This window comes from Lynx rufus, unplaced genomic scaffold, assembly GCF_022079265.1.
Source record: "Lynx rufus isolate CCGP_SWC_20201006 ecotype Redwood Valley unplaced genomic scaffold, mLynRuf1.p SCAF_2, whole genome shotgun sequence".
Lineage (NCBI taxonomy): Eukaryota > Metazoa > Chordata > Mammalia > Carnivora > Felidae > Lynx > Lynx rufus.
In genome coordinates, this window is record NW_025814834.1 from 48,502,033 (window position 1) to 48,525,765 (window position 23,733).

The 23,733-nt window shown below is 35.9% G+C and overlaps 1 protein-coding gene across 1 annotated transcript in view; it reads right to left on the minus strand.

Moving 5' to 3' along the window:
* Positions 1 to 211: 211 nt before the first annotated feature.
* Positions 212 to 23,733, minus strand: part of FSIP2 (fibrous sheath interacting protein 2) — a 97,590-nt gene continuing 74,068 nt past the window's right edge. The window contains exons 20-23 of the mRNA XM_047082214.1: positions 10,539 to 10,585; positions 6,637 to 6,680; positions 3,135 to 3,204; positions 212 to 348 (exon numbers count right to left, since the gene is read on the minus strand). Of these exons, the coding sequence (XP_046938170.1) occupies positions 212 to 348; positions 3,135 to 3,204; positions 6,637 to 6,680; positions 10,539 to 10,585 (298 nt within the window). The remainder of the gene's footprint in view (positions 349 to 3,134; positions 3,205 to 6,636; positions 6,681 to 10,538; positions 10,586 to 23,733) is intronic.

Below are 23,733 nucleotides of genomic sequence, written 5' to 3' on the forward strand. Positions count from 1 at the left end.
GGTAATACTAACACTGTGCCTCTTTTCATGCCAAATGTTTATCAAAAGCATTCATCAAACCTTTCTCTTATCCAAATTTCTATTGTACTTTCTTTGATCTTAAAATTCTGCTCAGTATTATAAAAATCATCTTCTAGGACAATATGTTATGCTTTAAAAATCACTTTATTTTCTAAGGGAAATAAGCATAGTTCTATCAGGTATAAAAGCTTCAGGGCTCATCTTGGTCAGGTGGTGAGGAAGATTTGGAAATATTGGTGTTACTTCGAGAAAACACCTTTGAGAGAGCTGAAGATACCTTTGCCAACATTTTAGATCCTTGTTTGGAAATACTAGGCTTGGGAGTTTCTGTGGAAAAAGCAAAAAAGTAATACGAATATTTATTAGGCATTCTAATTGAGACAGTATTTATTAGGCATTCTAATTGAGACAGTTATACTATAGAATTGATGATTTAGAATTAAGAAAGTGATGTTTATAAAATACTTTATGGGATTTAAAAACATTTGCAAAGGTTCTTTTTTTTAAGTTTATTTATTTATTTTGAGAGACAGAGAGAGCAGGGGAGTGGCAGAGCCAGAGGGAGACAGAGAGAATCCGAAGCAGGCTCTGCACTTATCGTGCAGAGCTTGACATGGTGCTTGAACCCACAAACCATGAGATCATGACCTGAGCTGAAGTCAAGAGTCAGATGCTTAACCAGCTGAGCCATCCAGGTGCCCCTCACAAAGGCTCTTCTAATTTGATCCTTCTAACACTCTTGTAAGGGAAATAGGAAGAGTGATAACTCCATTTTTGGACACTGAATCTTGGCAAGGTCAAATACCTTGCCTAAGGTCATATGAGTAGAAAATGGATGCTCTGGGAATAGGGGCCAGCTTTTTGACTCTCATGGACCTACCGCACTTTGATACTTCTCCAGTTAGGTGTACAAAGAATGTCTTTCTTTTTCTATCAGAACACTATTGGAAAAAGCCTGATGAGCTAAACTTAAAGTAACTTTCAACTTTACACAACAAGGGTATCTATTTCAGAGTACTCAAGTGAAAGCACAAGTGCATTAAAATTGTCATAATTTCTCACCTACTTTGGGTGAATTTTCAATTGGTTAACTTCAAGTGATTTTTTTTTATCATGTGAGATAAGACTGTATAGATAATAAAAGAATTTTCACTTAGATTCATTTTTCTACATTTTTCTACATTCATTTTTCACATTTTCTACATTCTTCATATTTTAATTATCACAAAATTATAATTTTACTTATAAATATGTAAAGATAGAAATGAACATTTATGTACTTTTTTGAAACTTTTTGATAAGACATGAAAACACACATGACCAAATTTTCTTTTTTTAAATTAAAAAAATAATGTTTAATGTTTATTAATTTTTAAGAGACAGACAGAAAGACAGAGTGTGAGTGAGGAAGGGACAGAGACAGCAGGAGACACAGAATCCAAAGCAGGCTCCAGGTTCTGAGCTGTCAGCACAGGGGCCAGTGCAGGTCTTGAACTCAGGAACCATGAGATCATGACCTGAGCCAAAGTCAGATCCTTAACCGACTGAGCCACCTAGGCACCCCCATTTTCTTAATTCCATCATGTGCCAAAGTTCATGACTATACATCTTGTAGTTACCTAGATTTGTCTTTTCTAGCAAGATAATCTTCTATAGTTAAAGTTAAGATAGCCAATGGTAAATTTAACTAAAAATAAAGAACAAAAAAGTATATTCAGGGTTTTTACTCTACTATTATTTTTTAAAATGACCTAAGAATTTAAAAGGAAAAAAACCCACAAAATTTGCAGCAGATAAGACACAAAAGCATAGATGAAAGAGAAAGATGTACTTTCTGAAAAAGTAAGATAAAATTTTACTGACATGATTGAGGCATTGTTGCAAGACTTCTGAAATTGTCATTGGAGGTACAAAATAATTTCTGTTCTTGAAACTTGTGGTCCTGTAAAAAATTCAGATCTCTGGGCACCATTACTCAGAGATGCTAACTTAGGCTAGAGAGGGTCCAGGAATCTACATTGTGAAAAAAGTACCCTGGGTGGTTCTAATGCAGAGCAGCTCCAGGAAACACACTTGGGACACTGCCTCAAATCCGCATGCTTTATTAGATGACTGTATATTGTTCAAGACCGGAGGGTGCCTGGTATCTTAGCTTAATAACCTACATGAGAAAGTCACGAACCCTGCGTTTATCTTGTTAGTAGTTCTTTCTGTAGCAAAACTATAGACTATCTTTGGTTATTACCCAATATGCAATGGCAATGGCAATATGCAATGGCAACAATATGAAACCACATTATGGAGGGAAGAAAGAGTGGAGGATCAAAGTCAGAAGATCTGTTTTTAAGCCCTAAAAGCTTTGTATTTGTTGACTGTGTAACCTCAGATAGTTATTCCCTCCATTTTCTCTTTTTTAAACTAGGGCTTTATGATTCACAGAGGCAGAATAGTATGGTGTAGGGGATATAGACAAGTTTTGTTTGGTCCACAAAACATTTCAGAAGAACTTTGAATTATGTGTTAAACTTTAAAAGTCAGGAATTTTCACCTCTAACTTCTTTTGAAGAATGCAAAGACTTCAATTGGAAGACCTGGCAACAAGCCAGTGTGTCAGTGATTGCTGAGTAGCAGCTCCCTCCTTTAGATGGGACATGCCATCATCAGTGCACCACAGACCCTTGCTCAACCTACTGCTCTTGTTTATAACATTACCTGTATGGCTCCTGTGGGCATTTAAGTGTATGAATTCTGGTTATATTGAACAATCTTAGGCTTTGAAGTTGGGCAGATCTGTGTTTGAATCCCAGTTCTGCAGCTTATTAGCTGCAGGGTGACCTTGAATAATATACTCTTACTTTCTTCTTCGGTGACTCGCCCTTCCCTCTTTGATAAAAAGGGGATACTTAGTTCCTAATAAATGTTAGTTATATTATTTGTAACTATGATTTGAAGTTAAAATAAAAGTACCCCATAATAAACTGCAAATTGTTATACACACAAACATACACATAGTAAGAATATTATTTCAACCTCATATTGATAATAGGCATCAATACTTCAAGGAAGGAGCCACTCATTCCAGGATGAATGCTAAAGCATAGTATATTTTGTACCTGAAATGACTTCTTTTGAGGAACGTACACTGCCAACAATATCCTTGTTTCCTTCAAAGATGGTGATAATCTGCCAAGACAAAGTAAAGTACTTATTTAATCTTTTATTGGATAGTACACACTAAGATACCTAGAAATCCCCAAAAGATGTAGTACAACCATTGTAGCACCTTACATCAACAATGTCTGTGCTCTGAAGTCTCAAAGAATTATCCACTGAGACAGGATCATAATTTTTGCCAATTATGGCACCTAGGGTTGACCCTTGTCATAGATGTGGGCCTTGGATACCATTCAATGATGATCAAATGCTCAGCCATCTTAAGTCACAAAAAAAGCCAGCTCTGTCTGCCCCCTCCCTCTTTTGGGGGTATTGAAATAAGTAACAAATTATAAATTCTTTTTATGATATGAGAGATAATGTTAAGGGGTAAAATGGCTGTTCACTATGTAACTCCAGTTTCCTGTTATGGAAATCTTAGGTATTTTGGAGTCTGGAGCAGTAAGCAGACTATCTGGACCTAGTTGGGCATGGAACATGGCTCAGATACTAGCTTTACTCTGTAGGCCCATATCACCTCTTTGAACAGAGAAGCAGCAATTTTCTCAGAAAGGCATAAAACAGACTGGGATAGGTAATTGGGCTACCTTGTATATATTTTATAAAACTAGCTATTAAATAAGGAAGTCAATGATGAGAAGTTTTTTAAAAAGGCCTAAATTCATGAAGAAACATAAAATATGTTACATATAGATTATGTAAAAAACCACCAGGTATTACAGGAGTTTTATCATAGTTCTTCAAAGAGGACTTGAGGTAGCTTATCTATTAATATATTTCAAAACAAATATATACCTGAGGAATAAAATGGAACCAAGACTATCTAAAACACTAATTCTCAGTATTGGCAGCACAATAGTTACATGTGGAAATTTTTTAAAAAAATTTTTAAATGTTTTATTTATTTTTGAAAGAGAGTACACGTGGAAGAGGGGCAAAGAGAGAGGGAGACACAGAATCTGTATTTGTCAGAGCAGAGTCTGACATGGATCTCGAACTCATGAACCACGAGATCATAACCTAAGCTGAAGTTGGACGTTTAACCGACTGAGCTATCCAGGCATCCTGTGGAAATTCTTTTTTTCTTAATATGAATCCCAAGGTCCCACACCTCCAATTGAATTGAAATCTCTCAGGGTGGGACAGATATTGGTATCTCTTAAAAAATGCCCACATGTGTGAGACTGACTTCAGAATCCCTAATCTAAACGCTGGCAGGGAGATGCTACCAAGTGTCTGAGATGAGTAAATATACTTGTTATTTTAGGAACATCTATCTTTTCATAAGATTTATTCATAAGAGATTGCCATTTCTTCATGGAACACCGTTATAACCACCACTTTAAGTTTTTGTCTGAAAATTCCAAAATTTTAGTTGCATCAGACTTGGTATCTCTTGTCTTCTCCCTTAAAAGTTGTAGACATTGTCTTATTTCTTTGTATGTTAAGTAATTTTGAATTCTATCTTGAGCATTTTAAACAACTTATGAGTCTCTAAGAACTGTTAGAGTACTCTGGAGATGGTTTAGTTTTTTGTCTGTTTGCTTACGTAGGTAATTAACCCACTTAGATTTAAACCACACATCCTACCCTTCTATAGCTGTTTCCAATGTAAATTCAGTTTTCAAAGCCTGGGCAGTATATATACGTAGCATCCCTGTGTGTGCACCACTATTAAAGCTATAGTTCAAGTTCTCAAAGCTTTGTTTATGTAAATTCAGGCCAGTTCCATACATGAACAACACAGGAGAGACATACAGATTTGTAGGGGATCCTTTCTGATGATATTCTGTGACTTTTTTTTTCCGTATCCCTAACGCTCAATAGTCTCCTTTCTGGTTCTATGGCTAGAATGCTGTGGCTACCCATTCTGTGTGCTGTCTCACACATCCCATGATTGCATTTATGTCTAGAGTAAAGTGGCAAAAAGAAGCAGAGAAAAAAAGCAGATTTCCTTTTAATCTTCAGGTTACTGGAGACCTTGTCCTAATTCTTCTGGTCAGAGGGAAGGATTTTTCTCTCAGAGTTTTAAGTGCCTCAAGCCTCTGCAGCCATTGCCATATAGCTTCGTGTCTGAAACTTGCCTTGAGGCAGAGCCAAGAGATGGGAAAAGTGGGAAATAAGTGAGATTCTTCTACTTCCCAGTCCACAGGAATATCTTAATTCTGGTGAGAGAGCAATGATTTCTCCTGGGGATTTATTCTGCCCATTCTTTCTATGCAATTCCAGGATTTGAATTGCTCTAGGTCTAAAGTAGGAGATAAGGGGGTACAAAACCAGGAAACTCATAATGAAATTGGTGATTCTTTGAGTTTTTATTTGTCCCCTCAAACTCCTGCTATTATTTATTTTCCAGAATCCTCAGTTGTTGTCCAGAGTTTTTAGTTGTAATCAGAGATAGAGATGGGATAGAATGTGCTTAGTCCACCTTACTTTGAATTGGATTGGGTATAACAACTTCAACTATAGTTTTACCATGGAAAAAGCTGCAAGTTATGGGAAGGGCAAAAAGCCAAAAAAGGCCCAGATTAGCAAGGAATTTAGCCTGACACAAGGAATAGTCTGTCATGAATCAGTCTACAGATTCTGTCTCCCTGTTATTTCCATATAATTTTACTTGGAAAATAATGGCCTAAGTAAGCCCGAGGTTGTCAGATAGATGTTTATATTCATAAATGAGGATTAGGTTGAATAAGAAACTTCCCAGCACCTTCAGGGTTTGGCATTAGTATGAAGAAGATGACTCTGATGATAAGGGACTGGGTAATTGATGGATTCATGTGCATGGTGTAGGGGAAATTCAGAAGTGGGGTTAAATTGAGCCAAGAAACAAAGTGATAAAAGCAAAAGAAGATCTGTAGCTTTGGCTCTCATTGGAAACTTTTAAAAAGAACTAGGAGGAAAATTTTTCCTGAGTTCATAGTGGAGAGTAGCTGAACCTCTTGGAAAGCTGCCTTTAAACAATCAGTCCTTAGGAATACAGAAAAATAGATGGAGTCAGCGCTCATTTCCTGCAAGCCATTCTCCTCCATTTTTGAAAGCTTCTATTCCCTCCCTGCCTCCACCAAGTTCCTCACTTGGGTCTACCTGCCTTAGACAGGGCTAAGTGACTCCCTGTACGGTTTTCTCCAGAGTCAGTAGTAACACAGTTAAACAGTGGAAGTCCATTTAGGTTCTAGGGAGGAATAGTGGGTTACTCTGTGCACGTAAGCAAGGAATAACTTACCTGTAAAGTGAAAATTTTGATTAAGGATTTCTTCAGTTCCATGGATAGTTCTTAGCCAGAGGGAAAGATCTGAGCAGGAAGAAATACTGAACAGGGGTAGGTTTCCTGATGTTCCACAAACTGTACCACCCCAAGCCCTGATGTGGCCTTGAAAACTGGGCTATATTCAACTGGACTCCATGTATGCTAATTAGAGTTTATTGAAAAATATTTACCTTCACATTGTTTGAATTCTCTGGCTTTTGCTCCTGAGAATTTCCTGTTGGGAAGGGGAAAAAGAAAAGGAAAAAATATTTTTTTTTCTTTTTTTAGGCATGAATAGTATTGAGACAAACCTGGTCTTATTATTTTTCACCAGAAAGTTCTAGAATTTAGTTAGGTAGAAGAAATTATTATCACTTTCACTGTACAGACATTGGGAACACAATTGAAATAGGTAAGATCTCTAGAGTTCTGGGGCATGTCCTAGACTTTCCTTTAGGAATTATAAGATGAAATATGATTTAGTAGGAAAGGCTAACTCTGTTACTTAGTAGCCACATGTTTATCCATAAGTACTCAATCTCTGCAGGTTTATTTGTTTACATGTAAAATAAGAGATTACCTTATAAATGATTCCTAGGGGCCTTCCAGCTCTAACACTCTTTGATTCTACATAGCTAATTAAAAGCAGGGGCGCCTGGGTGGCGCAGTCGGTTAAGCGTCCGACTTCAGCCAGGTCACGATCTCACGGTCCGTGGGTTCGAGCCCCGCGTCGGGCTCTGGGCTGATGGCTCGGGGCCTGGAGCCTGTTTCTGATTCTGTGTCTCCCTCTCTCTCTGCCCCTCCCCCGTTCATGCTCTGTCTCTCTCTGTCCCAAAAATAAATAAACGTTGAAAAAAAAAATTTAAAAATAAAAAAATAAAAGCAGATTATTGGAACAAAGAAGAAGGTGCTGGTCTTATGAAATACTTTGAGTGAGAACCAGGAGAATTTTGAGGCAATACCAAGAGGAAATCTGGAGAAGTTGCTACAGAATCAAAAGTTGCCTAAATTCCAGGGGATGTTAGTATGCCTGTAAAACAAATTTAAACTAAGGGAGTTAGAAATTAAGAGAAAAATTTTGGGGCTCCTTGGTGGCTCAGTCGGTTAAAAGTCTGACTTTGACTCAGGTCATGATCTCACAGTTTGTGAGTTCAAGCCCCATGTCGGGCTTTGTGCTGACAGCTCAGAGCCTGGAGCCTGCTTTGGGTCTGTGTCTCCCCTCTCTCTGCTCCTCCCCAGCTCGTGCTCTGTCTCTCTGTCTCTCTCAAAAATAAACATTAAAAACAAAGAGAGAGAAATTATTAGAAAAGTTTCACAAAAACCAACCACTAGGGAGGCAGAAAATCTGAGTTTGAGTTTTAGCGTTACTTCTTAGAGTGAAGAACATTGGCAAATAAATCTAACTTATTTGACTGTTTCCTAATTATGTAGAATGTGATTGAGATTCTTCCCTGCCTGTCTGACAACAGGGCTCAATGAGATATCTTATACATAAGAATTTTGCATTTTATAAACATGTCATCATCAAGGGCCAACACAAGTGGTCATTCTCTGAGTTATCCTTTGGACAAATGTAGGTTTTGGAGGGGGGGAGTAGCAGTAAAACTTCAAATAACTCAAATACGACAGGGATTGATTATGGCACTTATCTGACAATACTGGTAAAAATTTATTGTTGTTTGATCATCTTTCTAAAAGTACCTGGCTCTATATTGCACATAATTGGCTGACTTTTGCTTTTAAATGACTGAGGGTATTGGGTTTACTTCTAGGCCTATCATTCCAAACATAGGTTTTAAGTTTCTAGGCTAAATGGCTGTCAACTTCCCAGGATATACTAGGAGTTTGTTTTGATGAAAAGTCATAGAAAAATTCCTGATAGTTGAGGATCTCAGATGTTCAGAGTTCACTTATTTTATTGTATACCTATATGAAACAAAGAATATAAATTTCCGGCTCTGACCTCTCTGTTAAACTCCATCTTAAAAATCCTGTTTCTTATGTGACACCTCAACTTGAACATCTAATGGGTAAATCAATCTCAACATAACCAAAACAAAATTCTTGTGCCTCTCATTAGTTATTCCCATCATTTCTCTTATTTTACTAAATGGTCCTCCTACTATAAGCCTATTTTAGGTTCTTGGGAATACTGTGGGAACTTACATTCTAGAAGGAGATAGTGACAAAAAAACAACAACTAACAGTGTATCAGAAAGTTATAAGTGCCAGTGAGAAAAATCAGCCAAGAAGTGGAAGAGTTAGTGCCATGGTGAGAATAAGGGTACAATTTCAGACTATGGTAAAAGAAGATCTCACTGAGAAGGTGAAACTTGAGCAAAGACCTCAAGGTGAGGGGTGAGCAAGGGAGATGTAGGGGGAAGAGCACGACACAAGGGTCAGAAAGCGCAAAGGCCTGAATGCCTGGAATGTTTAAGGTCAATGAGGCTGGGGCAGAGAGCTGAAAAGAGAAACAGAGGAGGAAGTTAGAGAAGTAAAAGGGGGTGGAGTGATATCCAGATGATGTAAGATTTTACAAGCCATTGTAATTTCTTTTGCTTTTGTCCCAGATGAGATGGGAAATACTTATAAATATCTGGAATCATCTTGTTCATGTCCTTACCCTTTGATGCCCACTCAAGTATAAATTCTATGAGATTAAGGACTTTGTCAGTTTTGTTCACATATAGGATCCTAGAGCACAAAGGAGATGCTTAGTAAATATTTGAATGAATGAATAAATAAAAGATTGAATTGGGCAGCTAAAATATTGCAGAAGGATATAAGAATTAAGCATGATCATTGCAAAAAAAAATGGGAAAAAACACCCACAATACATTTATGGTGAGGAGATTTAGGATCCAGAATTGACTCTGACTTTGACTCAAAGTAACCTTGGCAAAATTGCTTCCTCACCCTGAGCTTGAGTTTCCTCATGTAAACATGATGGGGTTGTATTGAATGGTTTCTCTAGCAGCCTATGATTCCATAATACAGGTGTGATTAGTGATTATTGTGATATCTTCTGATTATGGTATGTTCATGGAATTCTGGCATATTTATTGCTATTGTATGAATCATCTTAATTAAAATAATTTCACTTCGAAGATAAGAAACTAGGTTTTTAAAGTAACTCCTTGAGAGGTGTTGTGTGTTTGGAATAGCCAGGGTAAACCTGTGGTTTGAGGTTTTTTGTTTGTTTAAGTTTATTTATTTTGAGACAAGGAGAGAGAACACAAGCAGAGGAGGGGCAGAGACATAGAGAGGAATCAGAATCCCAAGCAGGTTTCCCGCTATCAGCGTAGAGCCTGAGATACAGCTTGATCTCACGAACTGTGAGGTCATGAGCTACACTGAAACCAAGTATCAGATGCTAAACAACTGAGCCATCCAGGCACCCCACTGTGGTTTGAATTTTAAGGCCGCTTTGTGTTAAACATGACACTCTGCCTCTTGTACCTATGATCACTCTTAGAACCACATTGATCCTCTGAGGTTTCACCAAAAAGTTCTCACAAATGTTCGAAGGAGTAGGTATCACTCCTTAGAGTAAAATAAAAATAGAGATTTATTTTTTTCAAGTGAAGTCCATACTAGTCAGATATTAATGTGAGCAAATACATTTAGCTCTAAAAGGCCCCTCCCCTTTCTTGTACATTATGGTAGGACTAAGTACAAAGGAAGGGTAAGAAATCGTTAAATGCTAGTATAATGGGTTCCAACTGAAGTAAAAACTATTGTATGGTGCAACCTTATTCTATGAATATTTTTCACAGGAACATGGTAACTGAATTCATAATATCACACCATTTTCTTGATCAAAATCATTAATAAAATCTTAACAGTAATTCAGAAAAGGCAAACTAGTTGGCTCATTTTAACACCTGAGTGATGTAGTAATGGATTATTTTCCTCCAAAATAGATAAATTTGCAGGAAAAAAATATCAATCTCAGGTTTAGTAACTAAAAAAATCATCAAAGCAGTAAACAAGGCGGTAAACGAACAATAAGTAATTAGTAAAAAGTTTATCAAAGCAGTAAAGCAGTCTTCTTTTGAATGCTTTCTAATTTAAGAAAAGTAATAAACCAAACCTTCTAATATTTTGGCACTTGTATCTGAGGAAAAATCTTCAGTCTCACTAAAACAAAAGAAAAAGAACATTTCATTTTCTGTGCATTTAATGAATGAAGAAATTACTGGTTAAGCAAAAGAACAACCTGTCAGTTATTCTTCATATGGACGTAAACCTAGAGTAATTTATCACCTAATTTCCAAATCAAATGAAAATGATTTCTAAATTAACTTTTTTTCCACTTTTAAAATTTTGGTTAAATACACATAACATAAAATTTTCCACCATAACCATTTTTAAGCGTACAGTTCTGTGCTTAAGTCCATTCACATTGTTTTTTTAAAATTTTTTTTCAACGTTTATTTATTTTTGGGACAGAGAGAGACAGAGCATGAACGGGGGAGGGTCAGAGGGTCAGAGGGTCAGAGAGAGAGGGAGACACAGAATCGGAAACAGGCTCCAGGCTCTGAGCCATCAGCCCAGAGCCCGACGCGGGGCTCGAACTCAGGGACCGCGAGATCGTGACCTGGCTGAAGTCGGACACCCAACCGACTGCGCCACCCAGGCGCCCCAAGTCCATTCACATTGTTGTGCAACCATTGCCACCATCTATTCTCCAGAACATTTTCATCTTCCCCAAAACTGACACTCTTCTACCCATTAAATATTTAATAGTGCATTATCCTCTCTCTCTATTCTCAGGAACTGCTGTTTTACTTTCTGCCTCTATGATTTGACTACCTGAGGTATCTCATATAAGTGGAATTATGTAATATCAGCCCTTTTGTGACTGACATGTCACTTAGCATAATGCCTTCAAGGTTCATATGTGTGTAGCATGTGTCAGAATTTCATTTTTCAGCCTTACTTACATTCTACTGAATGCATATACCACATTTTGCCTAACCATTCATTTATTGGTGACTCTTGGGTTGCTTCCATGATTTGGCTATTATTAATAATGCTGCTTATGAATATGAGAGTACCGCTATCTGAGTCACTGTTTTCAATTCTTTTGGGTATATATCCTGACAATAGTTATCCTAATGAGTGTGAAATAGCATTTTATTGTGATTTTTATTTGCATTTCCCTAATGATTAGTGATGTTGAGCATCGTTTCATGTACTTATTGCCCATTTGTATATTTTTTGAAGAAATATCTATTCAAATCCTTTGCCCAATTTTTAATCAGGTTGTTTGATTTTTTTATTGTTACTGAATTACAGGAGTTCTCTATATATTCTGGGTAGCAACCCCTAATTAGATATATGATTTGCAAGTATTTTCTCCTATTCTATGAGTTGACTTTTCACTCTGTCCTTTGAAGCACAAAAAATTGTAATTTTGGTGAAGTCCAGTATATCTAATTTTTGTCGTTGTTGTTCTTTCTTGTGTTTTTAGTGTCATATCCAAGAAATTATTGCCAAATCCAATGCCATGAAGCTCCCCCCCCCCGTTTTCTTATAAGTGGTCTATAGTTTTACTTAGGTCTTTTATTCATTTTGAGTTAATTTTCACATATGGTGTAAGGGAAGGGTCTAACTTCATTTTTGTGTGTGTGGTTAGTTTTCTCAACACCGTTTTAAGAATGTTCTTTTCCCATTAAGTGGCCTTGGCATGCTTATCAAACATCATTTGGTCATAAATGAAAGATTTGTTTGTATGCTTTTTATTTTATTTCATTGTTTTTTATGTCTGTTTTTATGTCAGTACCATACTGTTTTCATTACCATGTCTTTGCAGTAAGTTCTTAAATCAGTAAGTCCAACTTTGTTCTTACTTTTCAAGATTGTTTTGGTTATTAGGAGTCCCTATATAAAATTTAGTAAGAATTTTTTATATAAAAATATTTTGGAATGAATCTTTTCTGTATCTACAAAAAATGCCATCAAATGCAATTCTTATAAAATGCTGATCTGTAGAATACTGTGTAATATTGACATCTTAACCACAGTGAATATTCCAATCCATGAATTATTAAATTATTTTTTTTAATTTGAGTATAACTGACACAGAATGTTACATTAGTTTCAGGTGTACAGCCCACAAGTTTATACATTATGCTATGTTTACGGCTATTGTAGTTACCATCTGCCCCCATCCAATGCTATTAAAATATCAATGATTATATTCGTTATGCTGTGCCTTTTATTCCTGTGATTTATTCATTCCATAAGTCAAAGTCTGTAGCTTCCAGTCATCTTTACCCCCTCCCTTTTGACAAGCATCAGTTTGTTCTCTGTCTTGAATTTATAGGTCTAATTCTGCTTTTTGTTTATTCATATTTTTATTAGATTCTACTTATGAGTAAAAATATGTTGTCTTTCTCAGTCTGACTTATTTCACTTAGCATAATCTTTCCATTAATTTTTGTCTCCTTCCTTTTCCTTCAGGAATGTTCACTTATAGTTTTTACTTTTCCTTTGGGATTGTTCATTGTCAGTACATAGAAATGTGATTGAGGGGTCCCTGGGTGGTTCAGTCGGTTGAGCGTCCGACTTCAGCTCAGGTCATGATCTCGCAGTTCGTAAGTTTGAGCCCCACGTTGGGCTCTGTGCTGACAGCTTGGAGCCTGGAACCTGCTTCAGATTCTGTGTCTCCCTCTCTCTGCCCCTTCCCAGCTCATGCTCTGTCTCTCTCTGTCTCTCAAAAATGAATAAACATTGGGGAAAAAAAAAGAAATGTGATTGATTTTTCTATATTGATTTTGTATCCAACAACTTTGATGAATTCATTTACTCGTTTTTTTTTTTAATTTTAAATATTTATTTTTGAGAAAGCGAGAGAGAGAGAGAGAGAGAGAGAGAGAGAGAGAGAAAACAAGTGTGTGAAAGAATCTGAAGCAGGCTCCAAGCTCTGAGCTTTCAGCACAGAGCTGGACATGGGCCTCGGACCCACGAACTGTGAGATCATGATCTGAGCCAAAGTCAGACACTTAACTGACTGAGCCACCCAGGTGGCCCTGAATTCATTTATTCTAAAATTTTTGTTTCTTTTTGTATGGACTCTTTAGGGTTTTCTACATATAAGATAATGTTATCTGTGAACAGAGATCATTGTGCGTCTTATCTTCCAATTTAGATGCCTTTTATGTCTTTTTAAGTGCTCTGACTAGGACTTCCAGTATGTTGAATAGAAGTGTAAGACTGGGCAATTTTGTTTCCAATCGTAGAGGAAACTCCTTCAGGCTTCCACCCTAAGTAAAATATTAGTTCTAGGTTTTCCACATATGGCTATCATTACTTTGAAGTAATTTCCTTCTATTCCGAGTTTGTTGAGTGTTATCATGAAAAAGTATTGACTTTTGTTAAATGTTTTTTTCTGCATTAATTTAGATCAGAGATGTGTGTTCTTCATCTTGTTCTATGTTGTATTAAATGGGCTGATTTCTATATGTTGAACCTCCCTTGTATTTCTGGGATAAATCTCACTTGAGTCCTGGTGTAAAATGTTTTAATGTGCTGTTGCATTCTGTTTGCCAGGATTTTGCTAAAGATTTTTGCAACAATATTCAGCAGGGATGTTAATCTGTAGTTTTCTTGTAGTGCCTTTTTCTAGGTTTTGGTATCGAAGTAATGCTAGCCTCATGAGTTTGGAAATAGTCCCTTCTATCCAATTTTTTGACAAGAGTTTAAGGAGGATTGATGTTAATTCCTCCTTAAATGTTCGCTAGAATTCACCATTCACTAGTGAAACCCTCTGGTCCTGAGATTATCTCTGTTAGGTTTTTGATTACTGATTCAATCTCCTTACTAGTCTGTTCAGATTTTCTATTTTTTTTTTTTCATGATTCAGTTTCAGTGGTCATGTATTCCTGGGAATTTATCAATTTCCTCTCAGTTATCCAATTTGTTGGTGTATAATTGTTCATAATACTCACTTATAATCCTTTTTATTTCTGTAAAATAAATTGTAATGTCCCTTTTTTCATTAATAGTTTTAGGTTTTTGAGTCTTCTATTTTTTTCCAGAGGCCATCTTGCAATAATTTTGTCAATTTTGTTGGTGGTTTTGAGGAACTAACTCTAGGTTTCACTGATTTTCTCTATTGTTTTTCTATTTTGTATTTTGCTTATCTCTGCTTTGTATTATTTTCTTCCTTATCCTAGTTTTGACTTTAGCTTGTTTTTCTTCTTTTATTTAAGATATAAAGGTAAGTTATTGTTATAAGATCTTTATTAATGAATTTACACCTATAAATTTCCCTCTTAGAACTACTTTCACTCTATCCCATAAGTTTTAGTATATTGTTTTCATTTTCATTTGTCTCAAGTATTTTCTAATTTCCTGAGTGATTTCTTCTTTGACCCATTGGTTGTTTAAGAATGTATTGTTTTGGGCACCTGGGTGGCTCAATCGGTTAAGCATCCAACTTCCACTCAGGTCATGATCTCACAGTTTGTGAGTTCCAGCCCCGTATCCGGCTCTGTGCTGACAGCTCAGAGCCTGGAGCCTGCTTTGCATTCTGTGTTTCCCCTCTCTCTCTGCCCCTCCCCAACTCACACTCTGTGTCGATCTGTCCCAAAAATAAATTTTCCAGTTCTGTTGCTATTAAATTCTAAATTCATTCCATTGTGATTGAAAGGGTACAGTGTATAATTTTAATATTTTACAATTTATGAACACTTGTTTTGTGATCTATATGTGGTATCCTGATCACCCAGCCTATGTTCTATGCTGGATAATGTTCCATGTACACTTGAGAAAAATATGCATTCTGCTGTTGTTGGGTGGAGTGTTCTGTTTAGGTCTGTTAGTTCCAACGGATCTATAGTGTTGTTTTAGTCCTCCATATATTCCATCTGGATGTTCTGTCCACTATTGAAAGTAGTCTATTAAAGTCCTCTATTACTGTTGTTTCTCTCTTCAAATTTGTCAGTGTTTGCTTCATCTATTTTGGAACTCTCAAGTTTGTTTCGTATATGTTTATATTAGTTATGTCTTCTTATTGAATGAACCCTTTTATCATTATAATAATGTTGTCTCTTGTTTTTCACTTAAAGTCTATTTTGATATTGGTATAGCTAACCTTGCACTCATTCAGTTTGTCTTTGCTTGGGGTATCTTTTCCCACCTGTGTGTATCTTTATTTCTAAAGTGAGTCTCTTATAAACAATATATACAGATCTTCTTTGACTTATGAAGGGGTTAGTCCTGAAAAACCCATTATAAGTTGAAAATATCATAAATAAAAAATGCATTTAATATACCTAAACTACTGAACATCATAGATTAGCCTAGTCTACCTTAAACATGCTGAAAAAACATTAGTATACACTTGGGCAAAATCGTCTAAAACAATGCATATTTTATAATAGACCGTTAAATATTTCTTGTAATTTATTGAGTACTTAACTGAGAGTGAAAAACAGAATGATTATATGTGTACAGAATAGCTGTTCATATATTGGTTGTTTACCCTCATGATTGTGTGGGTGACTGGGAGTTGTGGCCCACTGCTTCTTCCCAGTATCACAAGAGAGTATTGTACAGTGTATTGCTAGCCTGAGAAGAGCTCAAAATTCAAAATTCAAAGTACAAGTTTTTACGGAATGGGTATTACTTTTGCACTATCAGCAAGTCAAAAAATCGTAAGTTGCACCATCATAAGTTAGAGACTATCTGTAGTTGGATATTCTTTTTGAAGTTCCTTCTATTAATCTGTGGTTTTTTTTAAGCATTTAGTCCATTTATACTAAATTACTGATAGGGAAGCACTACTTTTGTCATTTGGTTAGTTTTTTTCTGTATGTCTTATAGCTTTTTTATCCCTCATTTCCTTCACTGCTGCCTTCCTTTGTGGTAGTTGATATTTTGCAGATACACAGTTGGTTCCCTTTGCATTTTATTTCAGGAGTAGTCTATAGATATCTTCTTTGTTGTTAGCATAGGGATTACATACAGAATCCTAAAATGATGACAAATTGACACCAGTTTAACTTCAACTGTATACAAAACTCTACTCCTTTTAGATTAACCCCCTTTCCTTCATGTTTTTGTTGTCCCCAGTAATGTCTTTACATCTTTTGTACCCATCTGCAGAGGTTTATACTTATTTTTGTATTTACCTTTTAAATCTTGTAGAAAACAAAGAGTGGAGTTATTAAGCAAAATGATAATACTGGTTTTTACATATATGTCCATGTATTTACCTTTGCTAGAGAATTTTATATTTTTATATGGCTTTGAGTCACTGTTTAGCATCTCTTACTTTCAACTTGAAGGACTTCTTTTAGGATTTCTTCTGTACCGTGTCTGGTGGTAATAAAATTCTTGTTTTTGTCTTTTTTTATCTTATAATGTGTTTATTTCTCTTTAATTTATGAAGAGTATTTTTGCTAGTTATAGAGTTTTCATTTGATATTTTTCTTTCTTTCAGGCCTTTAAATATATCATTCACTGCCTTTTGACTTGCAAGCTTTCTTCTGAAAATTTGCCCGAGTGTTCTGTGGGGATTTCTTATAGACAATGACAAGTCATTTCTCTCTTGATGCTTTCAGGATTCCCTTTTTATCTTTGGCTCTTGGCACTTTGTTTTCAATATGTCTTGGTTTCGTCTCTGTATATCTATGCTACTTGGAGTTCATTAAGCTTATTGTATTTGTATACTCATGACATTTTGCAAATATGGGGAGGTTTTAAAGATCATTTCCTCAAATAATCACCCTGCCCTTTTCTCTCCTTCTTCTGGAAATCCCGTGATACATATATTGATATGTTTGATGGTATCCCATAGGTTCCTCAAGTTCTATTCACTTTAGTCTATCTTTTTTTGCTCCCCAGATTCTACAATTTCAAATGACTTGTGTTCATGTTCTCTTCTGTCTGAGTCTGCTCTTAAACCCATCTAGTGAAATTTAAATTCAGTTATACTTTTCAGCTCCAGAACTTCTCTTTGGTTCTTTTTTAGAAGTTATATTTCTGTTTGTTTTTATTCTCATATTGCTCATATACTTCCCAATTTTCTTTAGTTCTTTGTGTTTTCATATAACTTTTGAACATATTTAAGATAGTTATTTTAAAGTCTGTTGTATATGTCCAATTGTGTGCTTCTTCATGGACATTTTCTGGACATTTGTTTAGTTTCTTTAAATGGGACCTCTTTCCATGTTTCTTTGTATGTATAGTGAACTTATGTTGAAATTTAGGCATTTGAAGAAACAACTACCTCTCCCAGTTTTTAGAGATTGGTGTGGAAGCCCTTTACTAATTAACAGGACTCAACCTTGAGAACAATCTGAGGCAGAACCTTAAGATTTTATATCTTTTCTCAGCATACATCCTTTTGGTCCTATGTATATGCTTTCTTTTTTCAATTTGTCTGATCTGGTTTTGTTTTTGTTTTTGTTTTATTTTTGCTTATTTTGAAAAATAATTTTATTTTATTTTGTTTCATCATGATAAATGTACTCTTTAATCCTCATCCCATATTATCCCCTTTTGGTAACCATTGGTTTGTTCTCTATAGTTAAGGGTATTTCTTGGTTTGTCTCTCTCTCTCTCTCTTTTTTTCCCATTTGCTTATTGGTTTTGCTTCTTAAATTACAGAGGTGAGCGAGATAATATGGTATTTGTCTTTCTCTGACTGGCTTATTTTGTTCAGCATCGTACTTTCTAGTTCTGTTAATGTTATTGTATGTGTCTTTTTTTTTAATAAGCTCTAGACCCAAATGGGGCTCAAACTCACAAACCTGAGATCAAGAGTTGTATGCTCTAACAGTTGAGCCAGCCAGGCACCCCTGTTCATTTTATTGAAAATGGCAAGATTCCATTCTTTTTTATGGCTGAATAATATATGTGTGTGTATATATACATATATATGTGTATATGTATATATACACACACATGTGTGTATATATACATATATATGCGTGTATACACACACACACACACACACACACACACACACACCACCTTTTCTTTATCCACTCATCTATCAGTGGATACTTGGGCTGCTTCCACAGTTTGGCTACTGTAAACAATACTGCAATAAACATAGGGGTGCATGTTTCCTTTGAATTAGTGTTTCTATATTTTTTGGGTAAATGCCCAGTAGTTCAGTTCCTGGATTGTAGGGTAGTTCTATTTTTAATTTTTTGAGTAACCTCCATACAGTTTTCTACAATGGCTGCACCAATTTGCATTCCCACCAACAGTGCAAGAGAGTTCCTTTTTATCCACATCCTCACCAACACTTGTTTCTTGTGTTTTTGATTATAGCCATTCTGGCAGGTGTAAGGTGATATCTCATTCAGGTTTTTTTTTAATTTCCCTGATGATAAGTAATGTTGAGCTTTTCATGTGTCTGTTGGCCTTCGGTATGTCTTCTTTGGAGAAATAAGTGTTCATGTCTTCTGCCCATTTTTAATTTGCTTATTTATTTGTTTTTGGGTGTTGAGTTTTATAAGTTCTTTATATATTTTGGATACTGATCCATTATCTGACATGGCATTTGCAAATATCTTCTCCCATTCAGTAGGTTTCCATTTCGTTTTTTTGGTTGTTTCTTTTGCTGTGCAAAAATGTTTTATTTTGATGTAGACACAATATTTATTTTTGCTTTTATTTCCCTTGCCTCAGAAGACATATCTAGAAAAAGGTTGCTATCACCAATGTCAGAGAGATTACTGCCTGTCCTCTCTTCAAGGATTTTTATGGTTTCAGGTCTCACATTTAGGTCTTTAATCCATTTTGGGCTTTTTTTTGTGTATGGTGACAGAAAGTTGTTCAGTTTCTTTCTTTTGCATGTTGCTGTCCAATTTTCCCAACACTATTTGTTGAACAGACTGTCTTTTTTCCCATTGGATATTCATTTTTACTTTGTCAAAGATTAATCATATAATTGCAGGTTTATTTCTGGGTTTTCTGCTCTATTCTGTTGATCTATGTGTGCATTTTTATGTCAGTAACATACTGTTTTAATTACTACCACTTTGCAACATAACTTGAAATCTGGAATTGTGATATCTTCAGTTTGTTTTTCTTTTTCAGTATTGCTTTGGCAATTTGAAGTCTTTTGTGGCTCTGTACAAATTTTAGGATGGTTTGTTTTAGCTCTGTGAAAAATGATGGTGGTGTTTTGATAGGGATTGAATTAAATTTGTAGATTGTTTTGGGTAGCCCAGACATTCTAACAATATTTGTTCTTTCAACCCATGAGTATGGAATTCTTTTCCACTTCTTTGCATTACCTTAAATTTCTTTCATCAGTGTTTTATAGTTTTCAGAGTATAGGTCTTTCACTTCTTTGGTTAAGTTTATTCCAAGACATATTATTGTTTTTGGTGCAGTTGTAAATGGGATTGTTTTCTTAATTTCATTTTCTGCTGCTTCATTATTAGTATATAGGAATGCAACATATTTCTTCACATTGATTTTGTATCCTGCAACTTTGCTGAATTCATTTATCAGTTCTAGTCTTTTCTTGGTGGAGTTTTGATGGTTTTCTATTTATAGGATCATGCCATCTGAAAATAGTGACAGTTTTACTTCTTCCTTACCAATTTGGACTCCTTATATCTCTTTTTGTTGTCTAATTGCTATGGCTAGGAGTTCCAGTAATTTGTTGAATAAAAGTGAAAGAGTGGATATGTTTGTCTTATTCCTGACCTTAGGGGGAAACACCCAGTTTTGCACCATTGAGAATGATGTTGGCTGTGGGTTTTTCATATAAGGCCTTTATTATGTTGAGATATGTTCCATCTAGACCTACTATGCAGAGTTTTTATCATGAATGTGTGTTGTACTTTGTCAAATGCTTTTTCTGCATTGACTGAAGTGATCATATGGTTCTTATCCTTTCTCTTATTGATGTGATGTATCATGTTGATGGCTTTGTGCATATTAAACCACCCTTGCATCCTAGGAATAAATTCCACTTGATTGTGGTATATGATTTTTTACATTATTGTTGGATTTGTTTTGCTTGTATTTTCTTGGCGACTTTACATCACTATTCATGAGAGATATTAGCCTGTAGTTCCTTTCATGTGGTGTCTTTATCTGGTTTTAGTATCAGGCTGATGCTGGCCTCATGGAATGAATTTGGATGTTTACCTTCCTCTTGTATTTTTTGGAATAGTTTAACAAGAATGTGTATTAACGCTTCTTAAATGTTTGTAGAATTTGCCCGTGAAGCTACCTGGTCCTGGGTTTTTGTTTTTGGGGAGGTTTTTTTTTATTTTATTATTACTGATTCAGTTTCATTGCTAGTGATTGGTCTGTTCAAATTTTCTATTTCTTCCTGCTTTAGTTTTGGTAGGCTATATGTTTCTAGGAATTTATCCATTTCTTGTAAGTTGTCCAAGTTTTTGGCATTTAGGTTTTCATAATATTCTGTTAAAATTGTTTGTATTTCTGTAGTGTTGGTTGTTATTTTTCGTCTTTCATTATTAATTTTGTTTCTTTGGGATATCTTTTTTTAAATGAATCTTCCTAGAGGTTATGATCTTTTCTTTTTTAAAAAATATATATTTATTTTTGAAAGAGAGAGACAGAGTGTGAGTGGGAGAGGGGCAGTGAGAGAGGGAGACAGAACCTAAAGCAGGCTCCAAGCTCTGAGCTGTCAGCACAGACTGATGTGTGACTTGAAATCATGGACCACAATATCATGACCTGAGCTGAAGTCAGATGCTTAACCAACTGAGCCATCAAGGCACTCCTGTTGATCTTTACAAAGAACAAGCTCCTGGTTTCATTGAACTACTCTTTTTTCTTTCTTTTCTTTTCTTTCTTTCTTTCTTTTTTTTTAAATATGAAATTTATTCTCAAATTGGTTTCCATACAACACCAAGTGCTCATTCCAACAGGTGCCCTCCTCAATACTTATCACCCACCCTCCCCTCCCTCCCACACCCCCCATCAACCCTCAGTTTGTTCTCAGTTTTTAAGAGTCTCTTATGTTTTGGCCCCCTCCCTCTCTAACCTATTTTTTTTTTCCATTCCCCTCCCCCATGGTCTTCTGTTAAGTTTCTTAGGATCCACATAAGACCATATTTCATTCTTTCTCATTGCCACGTAGTATTCCATTGTGTATATAAACCACAATTTCTTTATCCATTCATCAGTTGATGGACATTTAGGCTCTTTCCATAATTTGGCTATTGTTGAGAGGGCTGCTATAAACTATGGGGTACAAGTGCCCCGATGCATCAGCACTCCTGTATCCCTTGGGTAAATTCCTAGCAGTGCTATTGCTGGGTCATAGGGTAGATCTATTTCTAATTTTCTGAGGAACCTCCACATTGTTTTCCAGAGTGGCTGCACCAGTTTGCATTCCCAGCAATAGTGCAAGACGGTTCCCGTTTCTTCACATCCTCGCCAGCATCTATAGTTCTCCTGATTTGTTCATTTTAGCCACTCTGACAGGCATGAGGTGATATCTCAGTGTGGTTTTGATTTGTATTTCCCTGATAAGGAGTGAAGTTGAGCATCTTTTCATGTGCCTGTTGGCCATCTGGATGTCTTCTTTAGAGAAGTGTCTATTCATGTTTTCTGCCCATTTATTCACTGGATTATTTGTTTTTTGAGTGTGGAGTTTGGTGTGCTCTTTATAGATTTTGGATACTAGCCCTTTGTTCGATATGTCATTTGCAAATATTTTTTTCCATTCCATTGGTTGCCTTTTAGTTTTGTTGATTGTTTCCTTTGCAGTGCAGAAGCTTTTTATCTTCATGAGGTCCCAATAGTTCATTTTTGCTTTTAATTCCCTTGCCTTTGGAGATGTGTCAAGTAAGAAATTGCTGCGGCTGAGGTCACAGAGGTTTTCTCCTGCTTTCTCCTCTAGGGTTTTGATGGTTTCTTGTCTCACATTCAGGTCCTTTATCCATTTTGAGTTTATTGAACGCAAACTCCATTGAGTTTATTGAATGGTGTAAGAAAGTGATCTAGTTTCATCCTTCTGCATGTTGCTGTCCAGTTCTCCTAGCACCATTTGTTAAAGAGACTGTCTTTTGTCCATTGAATATTCTTTCCTGCTTTGTCAAAGATTAGTTGGCCATATGTTTGTGGGTCTAGTTCTGGGGTTTCTACGCTATTCCATTGGTCTATGTGTCTGTTTTTGTGCCAATACCATGCTGTCTTGATGATTACAGCTTTGTAGTAGAGGTTAAAGTCTGGGATTGTGATGCCTCCTGCTTTGGTCTTCTTCAAAATTACTTTCGCTACTTGGGTTCTTTTGTGGTTCCATATAAATTTTAGGATTGCTTGTTCTAACTTCGAGAAGAATGCTGGTGCAATTTTGATTGGGATTGCATTGAATGTGTAGATTGCTTTGGGTAGTATTGACATTTTAACAATACTTATTCTTCCAATCCATGAGCACAGAATGTTTTTCCATTTCTTTATACCTTCTTCAATTTCCTTCATAAACTTTGTATAGTTTTCAGCATACAGATCTTTCACATCTTTGGTTAGGTTTATCCCTAGGTATTTTATGCTTCTTGGTGCAATTGTGAATGGGATAAGTTTCTTCATTTGTCTTTCTGTTGCTTCATTATTAGTGTATAAGAATGAAACTGATTTCTGTACATTAATTTTGTATCCTGTGACTTTGCTGAATTCATATATCAGTCTAGCAGACTTTTGGTGGAGTCTATCAGGTTTTCCATGTATAATATCATGTCATCTGCAAAAAGTGAAAGCTTAACTTCATCTTTGCCAATTTTGATGCCTTTGATTTCCTTTTATTGTCTGATTGCTGATGCTAGAACTTCCAACACTATGTTAAACAACAGTGGTGAGAGTGGACATCCCTGTCGTGATCCTGATCTCAGGGAAAAAGCTCTCAGTTTTTCCCCATTGAGGATGATATTGGCTGTGGCCTTTTCATAAATGGCTTTTATGATGTTTAAGTATGTTCCTTCTATCCCGACTTTCTCGAGGGATTTTATTAAGATGCTGAATTTTGTCAAATGCTTTTTCTGCATCGATTGACAGGATGATATGGTTCTTATCTTTTCTTTTATTAATGTGATGTATCACGTTGATTGATTTGCGAATGTTGAACCAGCCCTGCATCCCAGGAATGAATCCCACTTGATCATGGTGTATAATTCTTTTTATATGCTGTTGAATTCGATTTGCTAGTATCTTATTGAGAATTTTTGCATCCATATTCATCAGGGGTATTGGTCTGTAGTTCTCTTCTTTTACTGAGTCTCTGTCTGGCTTGGTTTCATTGATCTGCTCTACAGTTTCTTTAGATTCTATATTGT